The 27,958-nt window shown below is 45.1% G+C and overlaps 1 protein-coding gene across 2 annotated transcripts in view; it reads right to left on the minus strand.

Annotated features, from left to right (window-relative positions):
• Nucleotides 1–24,374, minus strand: part of RNF43 (ring finger protein 43) — a 59,918-nt gene extending 35,544 nt beyond the window's left edge. The window contains exons 1-2 of one of the 2 annotated variants that reach the window (XM_077787465.1): nucleotides 23,915–24,374; nucleotides 22,523–23,805 (exon numbers count right to left, since the gene is read on the minus strand). In XM_077787465.1, the coding sequence (XP_077643591.1) occupies nucleotides 22,523–22,759 (237 nt within the window). In that variant the 5' untranslated portion in view covers nucleotides 22,760–23,805; nucleotides 23,915–24,374. Of the gene's footprint in view, nucleotides 1–22,522 lie in introns of both variants that reach the window. The other variant, XM_021540387.2, reaches the window with a different exon arrangement.
• Nucleotides 24,375–27,958: the final 3,584 nt, after the last annotated feature.

Raw genomic sequence — 27,958 nt, forward strand, 5'->3', positions numbered from 1 at the left:
GGTGCAAAAGTAAAATTGTAAAATTATAAATTAAAGGTTAAAGAGGGACAAAATAAAATAAATTAAGTAAGTATAGCACATGTAGTTTCTAGTATATAATATTTATAACATCCCACTAAGAGGCAGAGACCCACACGCTGCCCTGCAAAACAAACCTGTGGCAGGGCAGCAAAAAATGTTATAGATAAGCAAAAATAAACAACCTTAAAAACCAGCACAGACAAATTATAACTTCTTCTTTAGCAACGAAGCAAAAAGACAAAGACTTTTTACAATCTCAAAATCATCAATACCACAGATTCCAACAAGGCAGGGCCATCCCAGAGCCCAGGGCACAGCATTGTGTGCAGAGGCTCGGCAGGATCCCCGCTGAGGGAGACTCCAGCCCCTCCCTGGGCAGCCTGGGCAGGGCTGGCACTGCCCAGGGCAGAAGTTGTGCCTCCTGTGCAGGGGCAGCTCCTGGGCTCAGCCCTGCCCGTGGCTCTGGTGCCACTGCTGGGCCCCGGAGCAGAGCCTGGGCCCTGCTCTGCCCTCCCTGCACATATCTGAGGAGTTTCAACTGGAGCTACTACCAAAAGAACAAAAATTTTTTGGGAAGCTTCCCTGGAGTGGTGTGGGGCTGCTACCTGGGATCTCAGTCCCTGAAATCAGATATCAAGACTTCAGGAAATGCTGGAGAAGGAGCTCAGCTGAGGTAGATCCCTGAACATATACTCTCCATCAAAAGAGAAAGAGCCCCTTGGGTACTTCCTTGGAGGAGCATGGGGCTGCTGCCTGGGATCTCAGCCCCTAAGAGCTGTGAAAAGCCTCCTGGAGATGCCTGGTGCATCCTGGAAGATGAGGTTTCCATGAAAAGAGAAAAATAATTTCAGATTACTTCCTTGGAGGAGTCTGGGACTGCTGCTAAGGATATCCAGGTCCTAAATCAGAGATGGAAAGACTAGGAGATGGTACCTGGGATATCAGCTGCCTGGAGGAGTTATGAAAAGACATGAGATATGAAAAGACTCCAGGAGATGCCTGGGAGATGTCTCAGGTAGATCCTGGAAGATGCAGATTCCACAAAAAGAGAAAAACCATTTTGGCCAGCTTCCCTTGAGCAATCTGGGGTTGCCACCTGGGATTTCAGGTCCTGAAATCAAGAGATCAGGACTCCAGGAATGCTACCACCTTGTCATCTTTGAATTACGGTGGTAATATGGTCTCAGCAAGATTGGGCAAGAATTTCCACAGCTGCTGCCTGGCTGATTTGGGTGGCAGCCCCTGGCTTGGGGCTCTGCTCATCCCAATGCTCTCCAGCCCACCCAACCAATACAGACAGCTCTGGCAGAGATTTTTCATTCCCATCCTTTCTGGAAGAAGCACCTGTGCTTCTCCCAGCTCCCTTTTCACAGTGATGGATGTCCTGGAACCAGTGCAGCTTCCAGCTACCCAGAGTCCTGCTCCAAACCCAGGGTGGGGAGGACACCAGGATGTCTATCTCTCTCTCCTCACTGCACTGCAGCTGAAGAAACTCCTGCTTGATTCCAGACCTCCTGGCTTTGCTCTAAACGTTACCTGGCTTCTCCACTGCCACTCACAGCCTCCTTGGGCTGTCAGGATGTGAGTGGTCCAACAGGAAATGGAAAGGAAAATCTGCTCAGGGGAACTCAGCTAAAGTCTTATTAGGACTGTGACAAGAGTGAGAAGAAAGTGAAGGGTGTGGAAAAATAGGGAGGAGAAGGATTGTTTTGGAGGAGAATAGGTGCAGAGCTCTGGGCAGTTTCATCAGAGGAATATTAAGTAAATGAGTCAGAGCTTGTGGTGCCTGAGGCTTGGGAAAGCTGCTGCTGGAGTGAGGGATGGTGAGGGAAGATGAGGATCGTGGTGTGCTGTCTGCGAGCGAGATCCAACCAGGACACAACAAGAGGAAACTTGTTGCCTGCTCAGACTTTGATGAACGCTTGCAGAGATCAAGCACTGCAGAATTTCCATCGCTGCCTCTCTCTGTGCCCAGTTCCAGCTCCAGACCAGCACTCCAGGGAGCCTTTCCCAATCCACTGCACTTCCTGAGGCACCGCAGCTCCCGCAGTGCCCTGCTCCACACCATGCTGATCCCTTGGGTCTCTAAAGTCATTTTGCAACTCAGGTTTTATGTATTCGTAGCTGGTATCTGGGGATAAAATTTGTCTCTTAATCCCTGCACCTAAAAAAAAAATGAATATTGCACTAATACCACATGCAAGAATGATCTGTGTATCAACAATCCCTGCAAATGTTCCAGTTCCAGGGCTTGGAGCAACCTGGTTAGTGGAAGATGTCCCTGCCCATGGCAGGGGTTGGAACTGGGTAATCTTCAAGGTCCTCCCAAAACAAACCTTTCTGGTTTGATGAATAAATGTGTATCACATATGTGTAAATGTATATGTACATATGCATGTGTATATATATCTATATGTGTACATATATACAGATATACATCTCTATGTATAAATATATATAAATATTTACCTGTACTGCAAACACAAACCCCAAGCCTGAAGTTAAGATGGGTAAACCAAATTGACTACTTTCAAATTACAAAATTAATTTCATAAACACCTGGGAAATTCAAGGTAAAGAAGTTAAATCAGATGTTATTGTGATAACAGAGATACAGGAATAAAACAGTGGGCTGTGCTAAAATATATTTAATTACATGAAAGAGTTTCAAAAATCTATAGGTTGAGATTCCATGCCAGTATGGAAAAAAAATACCAAAGCTACCAACTGATGATCTCTCTGTGGTGATCCCAGAAACCAAGAAAGGCAAAAGCAAGAGAGGGAGGTAACAAAAGTAGAAAAGCACAGTATTAACCACAGGATCCCAGAATCACTGGGGTTGGAAAAGATCTTCAAGACCACTGAGTCCAAGCTGTGCCTGACCCCCGCCTTGTCCCCAGCCCAGAGCACTGAATGCCACATCCAGCCCTTCCTTGGACACCTCCAGGGATGGGGACTCCAAACCTCCCTGGGCAGCTCATAATTAATGGGCGACTTCAATCATCTCCATACCAGCAGGGCAAATGTTGTCTTGAAGTCAGATCAAAAGACAGATTTTGGTATCTTTATCAAATTCTTTATGGAAAAGTTTGGAGCAACCTCCAAAGTAGGTGCAATCCTGGATAGTGCACAGGGAGGTTGTCTGAAGACAGATTATTTCCCTAATAGTGCCCATTATACATTCAAATCTCCTTGTTCTTAGAAAAGAAAAAAAAATAAAGAAAGAAATAAAACATCTCAAACACTAGAAGTCTAAGAATAAGAAAAGTAGTTGGAAAAAAATTTTAGAAAGCAAATTAAAAGGTAAAATGCTTTTGGGTTACACAGAAAATACTGAAAGATTTCCTGCTGGATGCTTGGAGCAAATTTACACCATTGAGCCCAAAACCCCAACAGTAAATAATAAAGGAAAGGAGAAGACCAGAAAGAAAAGCAAACCTTTGACAAGTGGAATTTGACTCCAAAGGATGAGAACAGCAGACACTGTAATTCTGGCAAGTTAAAGAGACTGGTCAAAAGAGAAAAACATGACAGGGGCTCCGATACAAACAATAAAGTATTTTTCAACACATTAGAAGGAGGATGTCTATTAATGAGTTTCTGTGGCCAACAAGTAACTCAGGGAATGAAAGATGCACTCAAAAAATATTTGCAAAAAAACCTACATGAATTGTTTGCATCATAGGGCACCACAGAGGAAGTCAGGAAGTTCCCATGCAGAGCATTTCAGCATGGCCATAAATTTCTTGGGAAAGGATAAATTAATGAGGTGACAAAATTTGCAGATGGAATAGTTTCTTTTTAAGTTATCCACATCTCAAAATCCAAATTATCCTATCTCCGACTGACTGGGAAGACTTGTGTGAGGGATCTCAGACTACACAGTGGACAGTTTATTGAGCAACACGAGACCAACAGCTCCCACCTCCTCCCATGCTCCTGGCCACACATTCCCCACTTCTCACCACATCCTTGACTCCTCCATGAGCTCATTCCGCTCATGAAAGCATCAGAAAATGAACCCAGTAAGTAAAATTGAGCATTTGCTGCAGCTGTAATGAGTTGGACAGGTTTGGGAAAGGGTCTCACAAGGCCTGGAGTCACAGCAAGTGAGGGATGAGTTATGGCACAGGAAGTAGGAGAGGGGAAAGCAGTAGTTAGGGAAAAAGAAGAGCAAGTTCTCTTCAGCAAGGAGATGGGATCAGCCCTGTGTGTAACTGCTGCAAAAAATGGCTCTGTGCCAATTTAGTACCAGTGAGGACAAAGGGATGTGCCTGGGAACAATCATTTGAGCTGTAAAGACAGGAATACAGACTTTAAAATAGCTCATTAAACTCAGGAGAGAGACTGGAATTATGCTGGAACACTTTCTGAAAGCATCATATTATTGGTGGGCACTGTATCTATTTTATATACATATATTCCTGCCCTACCCAATAAAGCAGATAAAGTTAGGAATTTATGGGGAAAAAAGACTGGGAACTGCTGTCCATGGCACACTTACAGCCCAACAGACCATTTGGTAATGATGACTCTATCTCAACACGGGAAAATCTGAAAAATGGCACAGGTAGCAAAAAGGTGGGAAATTTGTGGGTAAGAGGAGCCCAGAATGCTCCATCCAGAAGAGGATGGAAAGTTGTGAACATTGGAAATGATGCAAATACAGATTAATTATTCACTATTCTTCACAATGCAAAGAAGAAGGTGTCACCTCAAACCAAGGAAAAAGTGTAAAATAAACAAGAAGAATTCTTTTCACAGGCTCAGAGTGACACTCCCTGCTGGCAGATGATGTGGAGATATAAACGATCCACATAACCATGGGGCAAGATCCATTCCAGATAACAACCCAAGTATCCTGTCTTGTCATTTCCAGCCTGGATGACCCCACAGCTCCTGATGCTGGGATTTTGGGATGATGGACCCACCTTGATCTTTTTCTCCGACTGGGCTTTATCTCCTGACTCCAAGCACCTGCCGTGTTCACTGTGCCCATGTGCAGCCCACACCTGCTGAGCTGCTTTGCCCCATCTCCCTTTAGGGACAAACCCAGTCTCCCTGGGCCCTTGAATGGTTCATCTGCCCTGTGACAGACACCCACACTGTTCAAGCAGTTGACCTAAGAAGTCCCAGTCTTTTCCAATGACTTTCCACCAAAGAGGTAAAACTCCTCTGCACAGAAAACAACCTTTTGGAGAGGTTAAGTCTAACAACAGGGATTGAATTCCCTGAAGAAAGAAGCACCACCTCAGATATTATTTTTCACTTCTACGTAAATCTTTTTCTTACTTCTAGGTAAAGGCACCTTTGGCTTCATGTTCTCCACTAAAAGTAAGAAAAGTATTATAATTTTAAAACCAGAATAGCAAGTCTCTTGTCTGTACAGAAATCCTGACCCTAAGGAGATGAGGACAGAACAACTTATGGAAGGCAGGGACAACAGAGCACTGCTGGGAGAGGTTCAACACTATCTACTATCATGGAATCACAGAATCCCAGAATGGTTTGGATTGGAGGGACCTTAAAGCTCATCCAGCTCCAACCCCCTGCCATGGGCAGGGACCCCTCCCACTGTCCCAGGCTGCTCCCAGTGTCCAGCCTGGCCTTGGGCACTGCCAGGGCTCCAGGGGCACCACAGCTGCTCTGGGCACCTGTGCCAGGGCCTGCCCACCCTGACAATTCCTTCCCCATACCTCATCCAGCCCCACCCTCTGGCACTGGGCAGCCATTCCCCCTTGTCCTGTCACTCCAGGTTTTTGTAAATAGTCCCTCTCCATCTTTCTTGTCAGCTCCCTTCAGGTGCTGGAAGGCCACAATTACATCACACTGGAGCCTTCTCTTCTCTTGGCTGAAATATCCCAATTGATTACTGTTGGTTTACTATTGCTGGAAAAAAAAAGGCAGCAGAGATCACACCGATGAAAGCAGTGACCCAAGCACTGTCCCAGTAAGACCAAAACAATATTGCCAGGCAAGAAGAAGAAAAAGCATTATCAACTTGACTTTTGTTCAGTTATCTATATTTACAACCTTGATTTCTCATCTGAGCCTGAACTTCCAGTCAAGCACAGGTAAAAGTACATTGCATTCCCATGTTTCTGCCAGGCAGCCATCCCCCTGCTTCCTGAGGAGATTGCATCAGTTATCCAGGATTTTTATGAAGCAAGATCACAAATGTAAGCTCTGATGATGCAGAATAAACCTGAACACTTGGTCAGCTTCTTTAAAAGAACACATCACATCCGGCTTCAAGAGACAGAGTTGTTTCCTTATTTCTTTGATGTAGAACCTCAACTATTATGTTTTTGTTACAAATTGCTTTATGGTTTGAATCTTACATATACTCAAACTCATGTCTTTTTCTTTATTGCTTTGCAGCACATCCAAACAGTGGCAAACACAGAGCTGATAACAACTGGATGGAATTTTTGGTGGGCTAAATTATTTCAGTGAAAGAACTTTGAAAACCTGAAAGAAGCTCAATTCCCACCTTGGTGGCTGATGATTTCAACTTTCCAGGCATCTGCTCAGCAGCTCTGTTTACAAGGGTTGTGTCTTTGGGGAGGGAGTTGAGAGAAATAAGTGCTTTTTTTTTTGTTCCATTTGCTGCTCTGAGAAGCTTTTAATGAATTACCTGAGATGATAATATGATTAAGTGAAGGCTCTACGCACTGGGGTACGTGGGGTGTGCACAGAGGTCTTGATACCTGAACAGAAGAGCACAGGAAATGGGTCACTAGAGAAGGCAATTACTGAAATGAAGGGAAAATACCGAGAAATGCTTATCTTGTTAAAACATGGCTGGAAACAAAGCAAAACAAACCAGCGACGCTCAGAGACACCCCAAAGATATCAGCTTACAGGTGCAGTCTGAGTGGAAATGCAGATACATTATCCCTGTAAACATATCCGAAAGACAGTTCAATTCTTGACGTTACTCTGAACTCCTACAAAACACAACTGAATATCCAAATTCAAGGACGAAATAGAAATTACTTTGAAACTCAGACCTCTCCCCCTCCACCAGTGCTTCACTGGGTGATCACTGAACTGGGCTTTTTGTAAGAGAAAAAATTCTACAGAAACATTTGATAAACAGGATGTTTCAGCTCATTTTTTTACCCCAAGATGTTTCATTTCTCAACTGGAGAGAGAGAAGGAAGTTTGGCAGAGATTTGCTTAATGAATAATTCAGATACATGTAACAGGCTTCAAATATTTCTGTGGGCAAGACTCTACACACTGAAATTTCCACAGGTGAAGAATAAATCAGAAATGCACTTGAGACGGTCATACATTGTTCTGTCCTCTTTACCCTACTCTAATCAATTAAGTTTAATCATTTAATAACTACCTATTTAACTGGAAAAGTCAATCAAATGAAGGAACTTAGATTATTTCTTTATCGCAATCTCACTGCAGATAACAAACACCAAGTCCTGGACCATCATAAATAATGTCAAAAACAAGGCTTGCCACCAACTCTGACATCTTCCACATGAGAAATGCACGTTTTAGTGTGATCAGACACAGTCTCAGACACCAACATAATCCAGGAACAAAGAGCCCAAAATACAGAGGATGAGGGACTTGCACTCGTGAAAGCACCACCTCTGAAAACAACCAAAGGTCAATGAAAGGACAATATCATGATGAAATAACAAATTAACATAGGCTGCCAGACTGATATCATGGTCAAAAGGTCAGATGTGAACCTCTGGGTACAATTCAGATGGAGGAGATCGAAGATCACAGGAATTGCCAGACTGGATTAAAGGAAATCCATAACAAACACCCAAAAGGTGGACTGGTTAGCGTGGCCACGAGGCAGCCAAACCATCACTGACCTCTCCAGGCAATGCGACCTCTCCACCAGGACAGAGACAAGCTACAATTCAATACAAAATTGTCCTTCAAATCTGTGCTAACATACACACATCCAAAAGAAAATTCAGCAGCTTTCACCTGGGTCGCACAGGACTTTTCAGGGAAGCAAAGGAATGCTCCCAAAACACCCACAGTTCTCCAGCCTACCTCCTTAAGCCCACACACAGATGCTTAGCTGGAGTTTAGAAGGTATTAAAAATCTCTTGAAGTTCTCAGCAGAATTAAACAAACGCAAGGAATTTTGTCTTCATGGAAACATCAGCCTTACTCCCTGCATTCATCTTGTTTGCTTAAAGCACTATGGCCACCTAAACAAACACCACCAGTTTCATTCTACGTTTTTTTCCCCTCACTTCAGAAGTCCCAGCCCTGCCATGGAAGAAGGAAAATGTTCCCAGCATTAAGCAGTGTTCTTTGGGATGCAGATTTCCATGTGTATGTGTTCAGAATGGGAAGCAGGGACAGACTCCCCATTCTGGGCTGACAATTCACCCCAAGGACAAGACTCCAGTGGAAGCAAGAAGAGTAGTTCATGTGGATTTGTACATCTCCAAACAACCCAATTACTATCTCCTTTTCTCTTCTAAATGACAACCCACATACGTATTCAGGAGGCAACTCCATGCACTAATTCTCTTTCCACAGATGTGGCATCTCAAGCACTTCTAGAGCAGTCTGCAAGCCACTGTCTGCCTAAATGGGTAGCATTCCTGAAAGGATCAGCAATGGTACAGAGCTTCATGGAACTCCACAGCCATGCAGACATTAGGAACAGAGCCATCCTCTGGAGAGGCCACTGAACAACTTGACCTTTGATGGAATTTACTGATGGCTGGAGGCACAACACTTGGGCAGTATCACAACATCTCCTGATACAGTATGTTATGCAATTATCAGCATCACTGCACCTCTTTATCTGCCAGCTCATGATACAAATGGACAGAGACCTCCCGAGGGGTTTGGTCCTGGGCAGACAGAAGGAGATGTTCTGCTTGACATCAGGGTCTGAGGAAACAAAGATCTCTGTCTGTGAACATCTGGGGGTCACTGGGGGGAAAAGAAGAGCTATTTTCTGGCTCCAGCAAAACTTAAGTATGACCTCAGGAAAACATGTAAGAAACCTTATCTGAGAAGGGGAACCAAAGATCCTGGATGTCAAAAATTTAGAAGAGGGTCCTTCTCACCCTTTGTGCTGCCAGAGAAGTCACATTTAGGAACATAACAAACAAGCTGCCATGGCCCTGTGGTGTCTGGATGGTGAGATTATGCTTAAGATCTTATGCTGGGGTAGAAGTCGACACTCTTTTACCAAAGCTTCCTACAGAATTTAGGACCATGGAGTTAAAATTGAAAATCCCTCAGACAGACAGAAATAGTTGCCCAGGTGTCTGCATTGGTGCGGTCTGTACATCACAGCTCACCAGGCCCAGTGAACACAGGACCACCAGGACCACTGAAACACAGTAGGGATGAGAAGTCAAGGAAAGAGAAGATGCTTCTAATAACCACCAAAATCTGGAGGGGAGAGTTCAGAGGAGGGACTGGAGCAAATGTCTTGTCTTCTGTTCGAGTCAGGCTGGGAGAACAGGCAAGATGCTCCAGTCCCTCTGGCTTTAAATTTCCCTTAGCCTGTCCCAGCCAGACCAAAGCCTGCAGAATCACCATCTTGCCTTATCTTGAACTCAGCTTTTGGGGAAAAGGATTAGACAAATGTCAATTAATCCTTCAGGCTGCAAAATCAAGAATGTGATACCAGGATTCCAAGCAACAGGCTGACCTGCAGGAAACAGGGCCAGGACTTGTTGGCACCTGAAGAAATGGATTTTGCAAAGCCCCTTGTTTCTGCAAGTTGCCCTTTGGGACATTATCCCACATTTCCCACTTGTGGCCTGTCAGTTGAAGCATCTTTCTGCCCCTGGAACAGCCAAAATTTCCAGTGCTGGGCACTATCAAGAATGCTGCATTCCCTGGCTCCATGGCTTGAGATAGAAACTACAGGACCTCGAAATACCTCCTTTGACATTAGCTGAACAAGAAGACATAAAAACGTAAATCATAGAAACACAGAAGTGTTTTGGTTGGGAAAGCCCTCTGAGAGCATCACATCCAACCATCCCCCAGCACTGCCAAGGCCACCACTGCCCCATGTCCTCATCAGGTGTCACACCTGCAGGGCTGTTAAACCCCTCCAGGGGTGGGGACTCTGCCACTGCCCTGAGCAGCCGCTGCCAGTGCCTGACTCACGTTTCAGTGAATAAATTTGTCCCAAAATCCAATTTAAAATGGTATGGTTGGCAAGGGCTTGAAGCTTATTTTTGACCTCCCAGTCGAGGTAAGAATTTATGTCCCAGAAGTAGTCATCTGATTTATCTGATACCTCTGAATAAAATATACCTTTCTAAAATGCCCGAAGTATTTATGGCCATTCAGGGCAAATTTAGGGGCTTCATTAAATTAGCAGTGTAGAGTAATTCAGTCGTAGGATTATGGCTGGGATTTTTTCCCAGTAGTATGATGTCTCAGTCCTATTTGTTTCAAGACAAATGTTTATGGTTGCAACTGATGATTTTAAAGATATTTTCCAACTTAAATGATTCTATGATTCCACATCAACTGGTTTCCTTGGTGATGAAGTACCGGATGTTTGCAGGTTACCTCGATTCCTTCCCTAGGCAAAGAAAGAGGAAAGAGGAGTATGCCAACAGACCTCCAAAAATATATATTCTATAATAAGTAGAGAAACTCTTATTTCAAATGCAGGAATATCTGACTGTTATTGACATACAGTTCTTAGAAAGAGAAGATAACTGCTGAGAACATGTGCTGTACCCAAACTCTCTGGAAGATATTAAAGATCCAGGTTTTGCTGCTTGAGATACACAGAGTAATTATCCCATCAGCGAAACACATTGAGGGAATAATGAATGATGAGGGTGACAAAGAATAAAAATTCTACGTTCAGTAAAGCTGGATAGGACTTGGAGCAACCTGATCTAGTGGAAGCTGTCTCTGTCCATGGCAGGGGGTGGAACAAGATATTTAAGATCTCTTCTGACCCAGAGTGTTCCAAGATTCCATGATATGAAGGCCAAAGTGCCAAGGGCTACAAATGCTGATTAACAGCACCATGACACTGAAAGCCATGCTGTGTGATTTTCAATAGTTGAACCTAAGGAACCTTGTAGTGCTTTCTATGTGAACAAAGAGCTGAACTTCATCTCAGTGATGGAGAATGAAGGAGGTACTTAGGCAATTTTTCCTCCCAGACTTGCCCAGAAGAGCAGAGGGGGGCTGGAATGGCTGATGCTGAGGGCGGTGGGGCTTGGGCTGGAAGGTTCCTGCAGGAGAGGAGAATGCAAGGGTGGATTTGGATCAAAGGTCCATGCAGCCCAGCATCTTTGCCTTCATAGTTGCCAACATGGCGAAGGAGAAGTAAGAACAGGACAAGCTTGTAGGGCTTCTCTCCCAGGCATTCTCCAAGCCTCCACCATTTTACAGACTCCTAGAGGCAAAGCTGGGACCTGCTATTTCATAGCCATTGATGGAGCCTTCTCCCATTCATTAGTTCCAGTGGTTTTTGAACCTATGTAAACTTTCAGCATCCACAGAAGTTCCTGCAGCAAGGGATTGTACATGTTAATTGCACAGTGAGTGAAGAGCACTTCCCTTTGAACCTGACTCTTTGTAGCCTCATGTGATGCCCCATTATTTCCATATGAAGAGAAACTAACAGTCAATCCCTATTCATGACTATGTGGATCTTCTCTGTATCACCCTTTGGCTGCCTCTTTTCCAGCCAGAAGAGAGTTAGTCCAGTTTGTTTTTCTTTAGATAAAACACATCTTATGCTTTCTTTTATCCTTATGTTTTTCTCCAAACATCCTCCTATACAGCTACTGCTTTTTTAGAGCTGTGGGGTATAAAACTTCACACAGGATTCAACATCTGGATGTACCTTGGATTTCCACAGGAGATCAGAGGTCTGGCTTATTCTCTCACTCTCATTGCTAATGTTCCCTTTGTCTTTCATGACAACCACCACATACCGAGCTGGCACTTGCACAGACCAGTCTGTTAAAATCACAAGACATAGTTGTAGCAATGGGCAAATTAGAGTCTATCACCTGAATGTGAAGAAATTACTGATTCTCCCTGTTCTCCTAAGTATTTGGTCTCATAAGGTCATGTAATGATTCACAGATTAACCTTGTCTTCATTTCTTCTAATTAGATCATGTGTTGGAGAGCTCTAGAACATTACCAAGCATTCCTGTTTCCACGTGCTCATCAACACTTGGGAGAGCACAGCTACAGCACACACAGCTGTGGCCATGGGCTCCTTCCAAAGGGAAAGTCTGCCAGTTATTCTTTCCACCTACTTCTTACTTTCCAATAATTATTTATCCAGAAGTATCCTTTTTAATCCACATCTTAGTTTCCCTGGAAGTCTTTGCATTTGGAAAATTCAGCCAGACCTGCCCGACTGATGCCACTGTTGACTCCTTCACATCCACTCATAGCACTCTGTGTTATAATTTCTATCAGCTTATCATTTTACAATACACTGCTCCAGGCTTTTATGGATGAATTTGAGCTCAGAGAAAAACTGGAATCCCATCAGCCACCTTCCAGGGATTTTAAACAAGAGTTCACAGACAAGTTAATAGTTGAATGATTTTATCCTCCCCAGTGCTTGGGTGAATACCACCTGATCCCAGTGACTGATAGTGGTAATTATGTCTATCTCCATCACCATCTCATCTCCAGACATTTCAGCCTGAGACAGATGAAAGCACAAGGAGAATTGCATTCATTTTTCTGCTGGGAGTTTAGCTGCCCTAAACACAGCTTTTAGACTTTAATTTTTTATGGATTCTACCAATTGTCAGGTGAGCATTCTGCTCATGACTGAAGAGAATCTAGCATTACCATTTTCAAGTTATTTCTCCTCTCTTCACTGTCTTCATGTATTTTTAGGCTGTTCCTCTTTTTTCTAATTTTACCAAATTTCTTGCTTTTCCAGGATGCTTTTATATACTTTCTTACTCTTACGTTTAGGTATCCTGATATGCTTTTTTCAAGTATTTTTTGAGAGGTACTTTTTATCTTAATTCTTACTGTTGTCTTTGGTGCAAAGGATGTAACTCCTGGTTGCCCTCTCAGATTCTTTCGAATTACTTTATTTGCTTTCATGTCACTCCTTTCTAAATAAAAACACAACTGTGGATGATTTTTGTCTTCTTAACATCTCAGCAGGAATGAAGTACCTGATTGTCACTGTCCCAGAATGATTTTTCAGAAGTAGGATTTTGAATGAGGGCATGGAAAAGGCCAAGGAGGTCAGCATGGCATTCCCCAGTTTGCTCTGTGGAGAAAGCAACCACAAAAGAGGCAGCCAGAGAAGGAGCACAAAGAAAAGAGCTGCCACCAACTCAGGCCACAACCAGGTGCAACTGCCAGAAATGATGAAATGGTGGTTTCTCAACCAAAAACCAACACAAGTTGTTTGATGATCTTTTCTAACATAAGGGCTGCATGTTGTACAAGCACATGGGGTTCATCCATCACTCAAATCTGACGTGCTTCGCTCATGGAGAAGTTGGGCAAAGTTTACAAACAGCAGCTTTTGGTCCCCTGGAGTGACAAAAGAGAGGTCAGAGGTCCTTTTAAGGAAGCAGTGGAAAGACCAGATGATCCCTCTGAGGAGAGCAAAGTGTTGGCAGCAAATGCTGACAGACAACAGCCTAAACCCTTCTGAACAAGAACAACACATCCAGAAAAGCAATGAGAGTAGCCATTATTCTAAGCAAGATTAAAACTACAGACGATAACAAAAAGACATCTGAGAGAGAAGATGAGGAAAAAAAAAATACCTGAGTGGGACTATATGGCCTGAGGCATGTTATGTGAATGAGGCCAGGTGAAACAGGGTAATGGGGAGGACAGTGGCATTTTGGTGGCCCCACGGAAATGTTTGGAGAGAAGTCTCCAGCACTGACACTCAGGAACAATGTGCACCCACAGCATAGCTGCAGGAGTAACATCCAACAGGACACTTAGGGAATAAGGAACAGCAGAGGTACAGTGTCACAAGCAGAAGAAGGGGAACTCTTACCTCTTCAGGATCCTGGGGAAGTTCCACTTATTTTAGAATAGAACTATCTTAGTAAATAAAAAGTTATTCAGATAATTTTGCAAGGAACAGGACTCAGGACTAGAGCAGTAACACAAACACTATCTCTTTTACTACTCTAAAAAATAGTCTGGGTTTCTGGAGATGTATCTCTCCAGTGGATGGTTGTGCCCTCCCGACTTGCCAAGATTCAATGTCTGATTCAAACTGACACACAGGAATCTACAGGAATTATCACAATTCACTCTCTTATTTGACTTTCATATCCTTAGAGATGTTCCCTATATTTAAACAATCTGAAAGCAAAATTTTGGTGCAGGATCCTGCACAAAATTCAACTACTGAAAGAACCAGTGCTCTCCACTCACTCCCTAGAACTTGTTTTTTCTGCTCTGCCATGTGGTCATCACCCTTTCTAGATACTGTGCCTGCCCTGCTCTGTTTTTTGGCTTGTTGGCCTTTGTAAGGAGAACTGTTTCACATCTCTAACAAGACTGGAGTGCTGTTCATTTTTTACATCTGGATCAACTTGATCCCAGGGTCATTCTCCCTGAGTTTCTGCAATGGACATGTCCCTCCTACACTTCTGCACCAACAGTGCTGCCCCTGCCCAACATACGCCTCATGGAAACACAGGTGCTGAGGAGCTTTGGAAGTAGGAAGCTGAAATCTATCCTTTCAGTTAATTTTGAACTAGAATTCACATAGCTTTTACCAAAACAAAGCAAATTTAATCCCCAAACCGCTTTACTTACATTCAGAACATGTCATAACCAAACTCAGTCAAAAGCTTTTGATTTGTTTCACAGAGTTTATGGCCAGAGGAATTTATTCAACTCCCCAGTCAGAACTGCTGTGTTTGACAATCCAGTACATCTCTGCCACTACCCTGATGCTGAGCACAGTAATAAGCATTAGATTAACCCATTTGATCACTGGAGACCAAATTACTGAGATGGAGAACAAAAGAGAGATCAAAGGGCCACTAACGCCCTTAACAAGACCCTTCAGGGATGGGCAAGTGAGGAGGTGAGAATACATCCGTTGATTTAGGCAGATGATTCAGATCTCAACACGCAGGGAAGAGGATACACACCCATAGATAATCTGAATGGGGTGGCTGCAGGGGGGAAGAGACTCTTCCACAGAAATCTGGCAACACAGGAGTAACCCATATAACCTAAGCACATTCAAGCCAATCTTCTCTCTACTAGCTTTGAACACTGACCTACATGTTTAAGTGCCTTGTTCTGAAGCAAGGCCAATCCTCCATGCTCCTAGAAACGAAGATGAAAAGGTCCCAAGACAACTCTTGGCCAGCTCCCGCCTGAGCCGCGCTGGCAGCAGGCCCAAAGCTCCGGAGCATGAGATGTGATTACAATTCCTTAATGCAGCCTCAAACTGTTGTGGGCAAATGAAAGGCTGTGCAGTGCTTCCTGTTCTTTACAGCCAGGGAAATAAGGGGAAAAATAAACAGATATTAAAAGTAAGTCATAAAGCACAGAACTCAAAGACAGAAGAGACCACCATTACCATCTTTATACCTGTCCTGCTGCAGCCAAGTGCGAGACCTCGAATGGAGGGAAGACCAAAAAATATGAATGTGCATTACTGATATGAATGTGCATTACTGAAGTGTGATATATTCTCCTGTACTGAGATTCATTTTATATTTCTGTTTTGTTTATAACCAAAATAACTTATTTGACCCTTGGCAATCCCTGCAACATAGACTGTCGATGATACTGAAGATCAAAGACCTGAAGGTCAAACCTACACTGCACATTTCCCATTGTACTTGCTTATTACTTCTTTCAGTTTAGGTTAAAACTTGCTTTTTTTCACACTATGACTTCTGGGCAAAGTCCACAGAAAGCTTTTAGGCAAGGTTGTGAACATTTTAGGCTTTTAGGTATGTTTTTGGCATGTTTCACTGCATGGAAAGCCACTGAGATATATTAAATAAAAATGCATGTCAATTTTTGTTCAAAATCCAGTCTGATACAACAGAGCCCTCTTTGATCACACTGAGTTGGTGTTGTATTACTTTGACAATTCGGAAAGTTTTTGTTTAAAAATAATAAATTCACATGTGGTTCAGAATAGCCTTCCTCAATAAGAAATGCCCTTCAAAGTTTCCACTTGATGGAGGCACAGAAAAAAAATTCTCTAATGTTTCAGAACCATTCTATCACAAATTCAGCCAGGCTGCAGCCTGCAAGCATCACAGGGCCTGCTTTCCTTCTCCTTTAATCTCACCCCTCTGCCAGCTTATCTTTGGGAAATGTCCACTTGTTCCCTGGATGCATTCCAGGGCCTGTGCATGGCCAGATGTCCTCCATTGACTGTCACTCACTCCAGCCCTGCGGGTCCGGTCTCCTGACCAGAGATCACTGCTCTGCTCCAGTCCTGAGTCTCCAGAACTGTCACCTTTTTAGTACTGCAAATCTTCAGTTCAAGATGGATCTGTGCCCACCATCACAAATAATTCAACTGTAACTGCAACCAGCATCAGATGGTGGACTGGGAAGCTGGGAGGTTTAGGTTTAAAGTCCTACAAACTCCTTAAGCAGGGAACAGTTTCCTGTCACATGTTTTCTGGGTGAGGAAAGGAGAAGACACACCATGGAAAGCTCCAGCTCAGACTCTTTATGCATTCAAGAGAGGGATGGAGCTTCAGAAACAGCCTCTGAGATCAACCTCTTCTAGCAGCCAACTCTGAGATTCCCACTCTGCATATGGATTTTAATGGCTCACCTTCCAGTTACACTTAAATCCTGCACCAACACTGAACTAATCCACACTGTGGGTTATGCTGGACACTACCAACACTGCACTCTGACTCTGTTTCCAATTTCTAAGAGATCTCTTTGGGCTAAATGGTTTCTTCAACACTACCACTGCCTCTGTGTTGGGTGACTACATCTTTTTTGAGTCACTGCTTTGTGTGCTCCCCAAGACAGATTCTACTTTCACAGAGTCACAGGATAGTTTGGGTTGGGAGGGACTTTGATGCTCAGCTCATTCCACCCCCTGCCATCTGCAGGGACACCTTCCACTGTCCCAGGTTGCTCCAAGCCCTGTCCAACCTGGCCTTGGACACTTCCAGGGATTCAGAGCAGCCACAGCTTCCCTGGGCAACCTGTGCCAGGGCGTCCCCACTCTCACAGGGAAGAATTTTCTCCTAATATCTAATCTAAATCTACTGTCTTTTGGATTGAATTCATTCCCCCTTGTCCTGTCCCTCCAGGCCCTTGTAAAATAGTCTCTCTCCATCTTCCTAGTCAGCTCCTTCAGGTACTGGAAGGCCACAATCAGATAACCCTGGAACTTCTTTTTTCCAGGCTAAACAATTCCAAATGTCTTAGCCTTTCCTGAGCAGTGTCTATGTGCCATGTAAAATTTCCTGTTAACGGTTTGTGTCAGAGTAACACCTTTTGGTACTTAGGCACCCATTTTTATTGTGCTGCAGTCAGGCCAAGTGGCTCCATTATTGCTGCTTCTGAGGCAGTTCTTGCACATTACTTAACACTAAGTCAAGCCTGTGTACACGAGTACGAGCTGTTCCAAGTGGCAAAAACTGCTCCTTTGAACTGCCTCGTATTGTGCTATCTGACCACTTTATTCTCACATAATTTAAGTCCCTATAATCGTTGGGTTCAACTTTCCCACTTCTCTGTCAACATTATGCACTCAACATGCTTTTGTTGATGCAGGAGCTGGGAGTAGAGAAGATACTAAGTTATTTACTTTGGGATGGGCTGGGAGTGTAAACCTCTGTGAGCACAGAAGGAGGTGATTCCAACTCCAACTGCATGCACCTTGCAACACGGGAACACTCTCCATTGTCCAGGGTGATCCCAGAGGGTTCACTGCAGCACCTCCATGGGATGATTATCACTGCTGTTCTGAACACCACACTCCTCCTCTAACTGGATTTATGATTGATTTTCTCCTTCTGAATGGTACATGCCACCTAAAAAAAAAAGGTGATTCAGGCTCCTCCTCCAATTTACACTCAATACATCCTAAATAGATCAATTTGAATGTTTTTAAACAATTTATTTTTCAGGGAGGAGAGGAAGTAGGAGGATAATCCATGGTTTGGGGGTTTAGAGCCTTTAGAGAGCTTTTTCTGCAGGTTTCTTCAACTTTGTTTTTGTTTTCTTCAGGTGTTTTCCTGCAGTGGTAAGTTAAAACAATGGGTAAGTGAAAGCTGACTTTCTCCTACAATCCCCTCATTATGAAACTGCTGTGTTTGTACAGAAAATTAATAAAGTATTGTGAGACTTGCAATGAAATAATGGATGTTGGGAAAACTAGTTCTACACACTGCCTGCTCAGTGAGACTGTGCCACTGTCGCACACATGCACTGGAATTTTCTGTGTCAGCATGTGAAGAGACTGGGAATGCTGATCCCTTTGCCCTCCCTGTAGTAATGTGAGGTTATCCATCTCTTTTTAAATATCATTAAAAGGGGCTCTTCCCAAACTTTTAATACTTTTTCTCAAATACCCTGGAACTAGAGGCTGTACCAATCCCTGCCACTCTGCACAGACTAAAGGAATCATCTTTTCCTCTGTGTAGAAGATGAGGGTTAGACACACTCAAAGAGATATTAATACTTCGTTTTAATAATGCAGCCTTGAATCTTGATCATACTTGAATTGTCCTAAACAAGAGTGTAAGTGATGAACTATATCTCTAATAAAAAGGATTCTTTCTCTTCCACAATTAGATTTGCACATGTTGTAATTCAAATCAGAAAAATCTTCTTGCAACTCTCTCCAGTGACTCTCTCCTTTTCTTTCTAAAACATTTCTTACTTTCCTATCTACCTTCAAACCAAAATCAACTCGCTCCAGTACCACATTGAGACTTGAGTCAAGGGCAAGAAGGAAACTGAGACTTATTCCTCAAAAGTCAGCCAATAGAGCAGCAGAAGTACCAAAACCAGAAGTTGAATAATCTCTATAGCAATCCTGTGAAAGGGAGTTAATCGGCAGCCACAGGAATTGCAATTCCAAGGGTGTATCAAATCCTGAGGCTGCTCATGGATTGTCCATTGTTAGTAAGTTCCAAGTATGTTCCTTCCAACCTACTTGTCTAAAAGCTTTGGTTCCTCCATCTGTAATAAAGGTCAGGTTTTGACTTCCATGGAACTTTTAACAGCAGTTCAGGCTCCCAGAGTGGCCCAGCAGAGATCACAGAATCCCAGAATGGTTTGGGTTGGAAGGGATCTTAAAACTCATCTAGTTCACCCCCTGCCATGGGCAGGGACACCTTCCACTGTCCCAGGGTGCTCCAAGCCCTGTCCAACCTTGACCTTGAGTACTTCCAGGAATCCAGGGGCAACCACAGCTGCTCTGGGCAACTTGTGTCAGGGCCTCACCACCCTCACAGGAATTCCTTCCCAATTTAAACTTCCAACCCCAAATTTCCAGTTTGGAAACTGCCAGTGAGTTCCCCAGGTGCTTTCCAGGTCCAGCAAGAGTTAATGCTCAGAGCTCCCTGAACAAGCTGGAGCACTGCACAATCCTGGAGATGATTTCTGCAAGAAGTCTGAGGTGTTGGTTTTTTGACCTATAAAGGCTTAAATGGCTCTGCCTGCTTGAGAAATTCCTCTCCCTTTGCATCACACTGCAGCAGCAGCACTGGAGTGCCAGAGGAACACTGCTGGGGTTACACTGGCAGGGCTTGCGGCTCCCTGGCATCTTCCTGCTTGCCCACTGGGCAACAAGAGAAATACAGAGATTTCCCACAAAACCACTCACAAGGGCAAAGGCCGTGAGGGGGAACTGAACGCCGGGGCTCTTTTATTGTAGTTAAAGAGGATATTGCTAAAGTTGGCTTCTAAGATGTAACAGACTACAATCAAAGTCCATTTCTGTAGAGGATCCTGGAAAATAGGGCAAGGAGAAACAAAACCCGGAAAACATTCTGGTAGACGTACCTTTGGTGAGGCTCCATCACTTGTGTGCAGGATTTTCTGTATTAAATTAAGAATGCATTTCTAAAAATATATTGACCAGAGCACTATGAAGATAATTATAAGTCATAATAAAGACAACCTGACTTGCCTACAGGGCCAACTCTGTACCACTGATCCCTGGGCAATCCTATTCTACCTCAGAAAGAACAGAGCATTGCTTTGGAAACAGGACTGGGCCACCCATGCCTCTCTTCCAAGCTAAGTTTTGCAGTTTGTGTTCTCCTGGACAGGTTGACTGCACCTTACGAAGTCTGACGTAACTATGACCTATCCAAAAATGCTGTGAAAACCCCACTTCTTGACTCAATAACTGTAAATGTACCATGTTATGTCCCTAAACTACATTTGAAGAAGCAATTGTGCAGGTATGCATGCACAGCCATAAGTTTATTTATTAAGTAGGAGTTCCAGTGACATCGAAGTTAAGCACGTGACCTAAAGTTTTGGTGAGACTGGGATGTTGACAACCATGTGCAAAATGAGATGTCCCAGTAAAGCCCGATTCTGGTCTGTTTAGTATCCCACTAAAAAAAGTATACATCCCACTAATTTCTTACTTCTTTTGTACCTGGAGAGTTACATCCCCATTTCCCGTTTTCTCTTTCCAGAGGTAAGAACCCACTGCAGGATCAGGACCCAACCAATTCTAAACGTGTTTTTATAGACCAAGTTTCAATATTTAGCAGCAGAATTAGAAACCACAGCAGGAGATCTGCAGGAGAGGTCACATGCACACTTGGCTAAGCCCTGCCAGAGCACAGTGCCTGGCACCGGGCAAACATCCTGCTGCAGGAGGCACAGCCTGACCCCCTGTCTCAGTGCTGCCAGCTAAAACCACGACTTCCTGCACTGGATCCAGTGGGATGTGGAGTGGGAGCTCACCTGAGCACACAGAGTGGCAGAGTCAAGGCCTGAAAACACACCCAGGGCAAGTCAGTGTCTGCTGTGCCCAAACTCAACAGGCTGGATTAGAGTTTCCCCAGCCCTCTCCATTTGGAGGGTGACTTTTAAAGGATGAAATTGCACACTATTCACAGCTTTTTATCCCAAACACCTGGTTGGTGCTGCTGTGATGGCACAAAATTCCTACTTGGTATTGCTGCATTTGGTTAGAAGCCTTCAAACATCTCTCAGGAGAGGTTATCATCTTCCCATTTCCAAAAGGTCCTACTCTATACTTTGTGCTTGGTTGCAACACCGGTGTAGCTTTAGTAAGGAATAAATATTGACTTTCCTGGACATTGCCTCACAACAGAAGAGGACCTTGAGTGCATTTGTCTCAGATATTTTTTTTAGCCTGGTAATATAATTTTATAGCAGAGATTTCATTCTGAGGAATTCAAAAGGCATGGAAAAGCAGGCTTTATTCATGTCACAAATTGTCCATGTTCACTTACAGACAGGTGACCATGTTCTAAAGCTGGCTCAACTGTCTTTCTCTTCTTAAAGTACACAAAATGTATTACTTTCATTTAAATTTCCAGACTACGAATGTAATTAAGATTTCAACATAGCCCATTTGGAAAGTCCTGGAAAAGTCCAGGAGAAAATTAAGACTTAATATTGAAGACTTAATATGCAGGTTATTTTGTAAATTTTTTGTTGTTGTTGTTGTTCTCAAGAATAAAGCACACAACTGCCAAGCAGATGAGCCACAGAATGGAGAGAATGCACACCAGGTCTCAGGAAACTGAGCTCCAAACTCGGAGTGTGCAGGACATGGGTCTGATCAGTGAATGGCTCAGTTCTGGCTGTGCAGCATGTGCACCTCCTGCCCAGGTGTGGAGATATCTGTGCCCTGAATAGATTACCCTTAGTAAAGGTCAGAGACCAGCAGAACATTAACAGAACATTAATTTATCTATAAAAATACCTGGTGGTGACACCACCGGAGCTCCTGTGTAGGTAACATTCACCCTTTAGGTACAGGCAACAACAAACAGGGCCAGGGATTGTGGTGGGCACAGCGAGGATGGGTTTCAGGACCGAAACACAATCCCGACTTCGGCAGTGTGTGGAAAACCTCATGAATTTCAGAGGAAAAAAATACTAATCCTGTCTTCTGTCAGATGTTCCACATCCCGACATGTGACTTGACACACTCAGCTTTATAACTTCAATTAAGATACGAAATAATCTCTACGGAATCAGCCGACCACATCCACAACTCAGCAGCAATCAGGCGCAGCCACAGCTCGGCCCCGAAGGAAGGCTCAGCCCTTAGCGCGATGCCGTCCCCGCGGCCCCGGTGACCGAGCCCGCGGGACAGCGCACGGAGCCCGACACCACGCCGGGACACGGGAGCCGTGACCGAGCCCGCGGGACAGCGCACGGAGCCCGACACCACGCCGGGACACGGGAGCCGTGACCGAGCCCGCGGGACAGCGCACGGAGCCCGACACCACGCCGGGACACGGGAGCCGAGGCACCCGGGAGGGAAAGGGAACGGGCTGGGGCGGGCCGCGGCGAGGCACCGCTGCTCTTACCTGGAGCAGTTTCCCTTCGGCCGGAGTCACCTCGGCGACGCTGGCGAACTCCCCTTCCAGGATGATGGGCTCCACTTTGAGCGGGATCACCCTGATGATGGCTTTCTGCGCCGCCGCCCGCTCCGACTCCACGGCCGCCGCCAGCGCCAGCCCGGTGTGGCCCAGTCCTGCCTGCAGGGTCGCCATGAGCAGCCAAGGCCAGAGGACAGCCAGCTGCACCTGGGGGCCAGCACTCATGCTACCAGCAGCGGGCTCCGGCCGCTCATACCGCTCGGGAACGCGTCCTCACCGCGGCGGGCCCGGCCGGCGGCACCGCTCCGGGGCTCCGAGCCGGCTGCGGACACACCAGGGGCCGCAGAGCGGGGCTCGGTCACCGCCAGCGCGGCTCCCCGGCGACGCCGGCTCTCGCCATCGCCGCTCCTCTCGCCCCGTGCCACGTGCTCAGAGGCCGCCGGGAGCTCAGAGGCATATTTTAAACAAACAAACTGAAAAATAAAAATCCTAAGTCGCGAGTCTCTCCTCCGGCAGATAAATCCAGAAGGATCGGGGTGGAACAGGTTGCAAGCGAGAAGTCAGTCTGGGTGCACAGGGAGCGTTAGCAACTCCCCGGTCCCATGGAGGTGAGGCACGGCGAGGTCTCCCCGCGGATGTGGAGGCCTCCTGTCTCCTGGCCGAGGGTTATGAAGACCCACAGGTTCAAAACATCCATCCCAAATACCCTCGAGAGACACCTCACCTTCTTGCTAGCATTTCCCACAGCAGAAGCACAACCTTGAATGTTATCTGCACCGATTGGTATCTTTCCCAGAAATTAGGCAGGCGGTATTCCTTGAATTTATGGTGACAAGAAGGCTTGCTCTAGTACTGTTCCCTTCCAAATGGAAATGATCCCTTCCATCTTCCTCATGCCAGAAGTGCTTCATTCAAGTCTGGAGATCAGCTTTATTTTCCCCTTAGAAATCCATGCTCACAGTCTGACTCCGGATAGAGTTCTCAAAGATAATTAATAGAACACAGAGCTCCTCTTCATGGCTGGAAGCTCCCAAGAAACAAAAAAGCCCACACACACTGCCAAAGTTTAGACATGAAGCCCAACAGGTATCGGGCAAAAAGTTACGGTGTATCTGGTTTCTCTCGCACTATTTCTGTGCGCGCCCGAGTTCCGGTATAAGCACTTCCAAGCACACGTTAAGAAGACCCCGACTCCAGGCCCCACAAAATAAAATAGAAAGCTCCACGGTCTACCCAAAGGTCACATGAAACGCATCGACGAGTCTTCATAACTGGGAGAATTGAGACAGAAAGTGCTTTCGATTAAACTGAAATTACAGTGATCGCATGGCTCTGTAGAGAAAAGGGGATATACAAGAAAAAAAAAAAAACTTTGCAAACCTGTTAGGGAGTGAGCCTGCTGGAGTCCGCAAGGGCCGGGCCGAGAGTGAATCCTCCTGTAAATCCCAGGCAAAGGTTATTTCCAGTAGCTTAACAAAACCATGTGGCTCTGGTGATGTTTGGGTTCGGTCTTAAAAAAAATAGAATTGGAATTTCTAACCAAAACAAGTATTTAAAAAAAGAGAAAAACTGTCGCACACACGCAGCAGGCAGGTAGGTGCAAGCGGAGCTCCGCAGCCCGAGAAGGATCCAGGGAGATCAAAGGAAGAAAATTACAGCAGACAGAGAGCTCCCGAGGCAGGCATGGCTGAAAGTGAAGTGTCCGCATGTAATCGCCCGACCTGCGCCAGCACCCCCGGGAAGGCTTCCAAGGCGCGGCGTCCCCGCAGCGGAGGCGGGCACCGGCAGCGAGCGCGGACGGCGGGCAGAGCTGGGACATGGGCAGCGCCCCGGCGGCGGAGCCGCTGCCGGCGGCGGGCGGCGCAGCGCGGCTCCGGCGGCGGCGGAAGGTCCCGGCGGGCGGGCGGGCGGGCGGCGGAGCCCCGGGCCGGCCGGGCGCTCGTACCTGCGGACACGGGCGGGTGGAGCAGCCGAGCCGCCGCCCCCGGCCGGGCCGCGGGCTCCCCCTCCTGCCCCGCCGCCCGCCTGCAGCGCCCGGCCCGCGGGGGCGGGGGACACCCGGCCGGGCCCGGCCCGCCGCGGCTCCGGGCCGGCCGCGCTGCCCCGCGGGGCGCTGCCCATCGCCCCCGCGCTCGGCTCGGGCTCGGGGAGGTTCCAGGTCGGGCTGATGTCAGAGGTCTGGATTTCCGCCGCGCGGGCTCCGCGGGGAGGTGGAGGATGCTGCGGGCCGGAGCCGCGGGCTCGGGCCGGAGCGGGGATGCGGGAGGGCACCGGGGAACCCACCCGGGACCCGAACCGCGCCGGGGGTCGCGCCCCCTGCTCCGGGAAAAGGGGCCCCAGGAAAGCGAACTGGTCAGCAAGCGGGGTTATGACACCCCTTGAGTCACTCACGGAAATGAGCAAGTGATGCCAACGAGGAGTCGGTCCCCTCTTTTGTAAACTTGTCGCTGTGCTGAGGGTTATTTGTCGTGACAGCCACAACTCCTGAAACACGAAGCATGTTTTCAACTACAGCACTCAATCATCTGCAATTTAAAACACAGGAAAAGTGTAAATCAACACCCATTTCTATTAAAAACCTCAGATTCAGTATGTCAAGTTATCTATTTAAATAGCTATCTACTCATCTAAATATCAACACACCTATGAAATGTCAATATACCTACAACTATGTACATATAACTATATATGTAAATCTAACTGTATACATATAGCTATACATAACCATAACATATATGTACACAACATATATGTATTATATACATATATATTAGACATAACCCATATATGTATATGTTATATATAAAAATATAACTATCCTATAACTATAGGCATATATATAACTATAGCTACATACATGTATATAAATATAGCTGTGCATACATATAAATATAACTATATACATAGGGAGCCCAGCTGGCAGCTGCTGCACATTTTCACTGCTCTCTCTTGTTCCTTCCTTTCCAAAGCACCCCACTTGAAAGGCACATCTGCCAGCAGATGGAGATCTAGGAAGAAACGGGAATGCTGACTAAATCTGGGGCCTTGTGTGTGTCCTCTGGCACACACATGGCGGGTATGCTCCTATCAGGGACTAAAAAATACAGCTCCAACTTGGGAATTTGAGGCCTGCAATTCAAAGTAAAGGAATCCTTCTAGTTCTTCAAGCTTTAAATATAAAACAACAACAAAACAAATTATCAGCAAAGTCTTCCCATGCTCCAAGATCTTTGCCTTCCCTTCCATGTATACTAGCTGCCTACTATTAAATAATCCAAAGGCTGGCAGGACCTGCAGGAATGTCCCATGTGTGATACACACACCTTCCCCCATCATGAAGGGTTTGACTGCTTCAGTGTTGCCAAGGCTGGTGCCAAGATCATGCAAAAAATTCGAGGTGCGGCAGATGGCACAAACAAGAGGCTCTTTTTTTTATTTTTTTTTTTGGTAAATTATCCTAATTTGAGGCAATATAAAGATATTTCCAATGTCTGGTTAAGAAAGTGAACACACGTCCTTAAGTCCCCAGAGCAGCCCTGGGAATGACACTCAGGAGAGCTTTAATCTCTCAGCAGAGACATTCACATCTGAGGCAAAGAACTGCAGCCCTTGTTCTTTCTCTGTACTGACAAAGATACTTCATTCTTCCTTAAATGTTTCAAATGGATGGGTATTATGAGCTGAATTTTTAACTAACACCATTATCTGGAATCTACAAACTCCCCTTTGAAGTGAGCAACAGCTCTTCCAACTCCACCACCAGCTCCTGGATGCACAGCTGGGAGGCAAAGAGCTTCCTACAAGGCTGAAGGTGGCACCAACTTTGGCTCTAAAACGTATCCAGAGGGCTCCTGGTGTCCTCTTATGTCTCACTAATCTTTGGACATTTAGGTTTCTCTTTTCATTGCTAGATTAGAGGATTGTGTTGCCCTCAGATGTTCTGCTCCTGTTTTTTCTCATGTACTTCAGCATAGATATCAGGAGGTTGTTACAACATTTATTTTGTGATTTGAGATGAAATATTTGGACTTCTACATCATCTTCATCAGTTTGGTGGGTTTTTTCCCAGTTACTTCCAGTCATCTCATTACTCAGCGTTTCCTTTAGAGCACTGTTGCCTTCAGCAAACACGTCTGTGGACATCAGCTCCAAATTGTGACATCCAGGTTTCTGCAACTCCCAGAACTTCAGGTTTTAATTACTAATTTAATTAATACCTTTTTCATGGAAGAGGAATTAGTGTAAGCATCTCTGCAGAAGTGTGTTGGTAAGATCACTAAGAGGCTATACAAGCGTAATTTTTTAACTGTTATATTTGAGGATTCATGCTGCCACCAATAACTAAACTGTTCCTATCTCCCCTTTCTTTAAAAGTTTCAAAGTGGTTTTCTTGGCAATCTCTTAAAAAAGTCGAATCTCTTTTTTACCAATGGAGAGGAAATTGTTTCCACTAGGTTTTCCAGCTGAATCTGTTGCTTCTAGAGATTCAGTCAGGTGCCAAGTTCCTGAATATCTGATTAGTCTCCAAAGGAAAAAAAAAAAAAAAAAAGGAAGGAGGGAAAGGAGAGAGAGGAGAGAGAGGAGAGGGAGGGAGGGAGGGAGGGAAGGAAGGAAGGAAGGAAGGAAGGAAGGAAGGAAGGAAGGAAGGAAGGAAGGAAGGAAGGAAGGCAGGCCAAACATCACTCCATATTTTCCTGTAATCACTTCAGTATAAAATAATGACTATTCTTCTCCACCCCAAAAGGGCGTCTAAGCTGAGGTGAACACTACCTGGATATGCTACATAATACATTAGTAACTCAGGATTGAGGGTCCCAGACTGAATTTACAAAATCAAGCAAAACACAAAGTAAAGAAAGTAGAATTCAAAAAGTTAGAGTACATGTCCTCACAGTCTGAACTCTGTCCTCAGCCATCAAACTGGCCAGAAGAAATAAGCCAGAATCCCAGAATGTGTAAGGCTGAAAGGAACAACAGAGGATCACTGGTGCCACCTCCCTGCCCAGGCAGGGCCACCGCAGCACAATGCTCTGCCCTGTGCTCTGGGGTGGCCCTGCCTCAGCAGGAGGTGGCACCAGATATGTCCCAGTCGTAAGTCCCACCCGATGAAACCAGTGTTCCAAGTTCCTACCAACTTTACTAATTTGGTAATTCTGTGAGTATGCTCAGTGTTAAATATATATATATATATATATATATATATATATATATATATATATATATATATATATATATATGTATATATATATATATGTATATATATATATATATATATATATATATAATATGTGTATCATATTAATAGAATTACATTTGCATTATTTGAGAGTGTTATATAACAATATTCCTAAAAACCTGTGCAAATATAGTAACTGAATATTCCAGTTTGGGAAAAGAAGAGTTAGAGAAAGGGTATTTCTGAAA

Source organism: Lonchura striata, chromosome 20 (genome assembly GCF_046129695.1).
Source record: "Lonchura striata isolate bLonStr1 chromosome 20, bLonStr1.mat, whole genome shotgun sequence".
Taxonomy (NCBI): domain Eukaryota; kingdom Metazoa; phylum Chordata; class Aves; order Passeriformes; family Estrildidae; genus Lonchura; species Lonchura striata.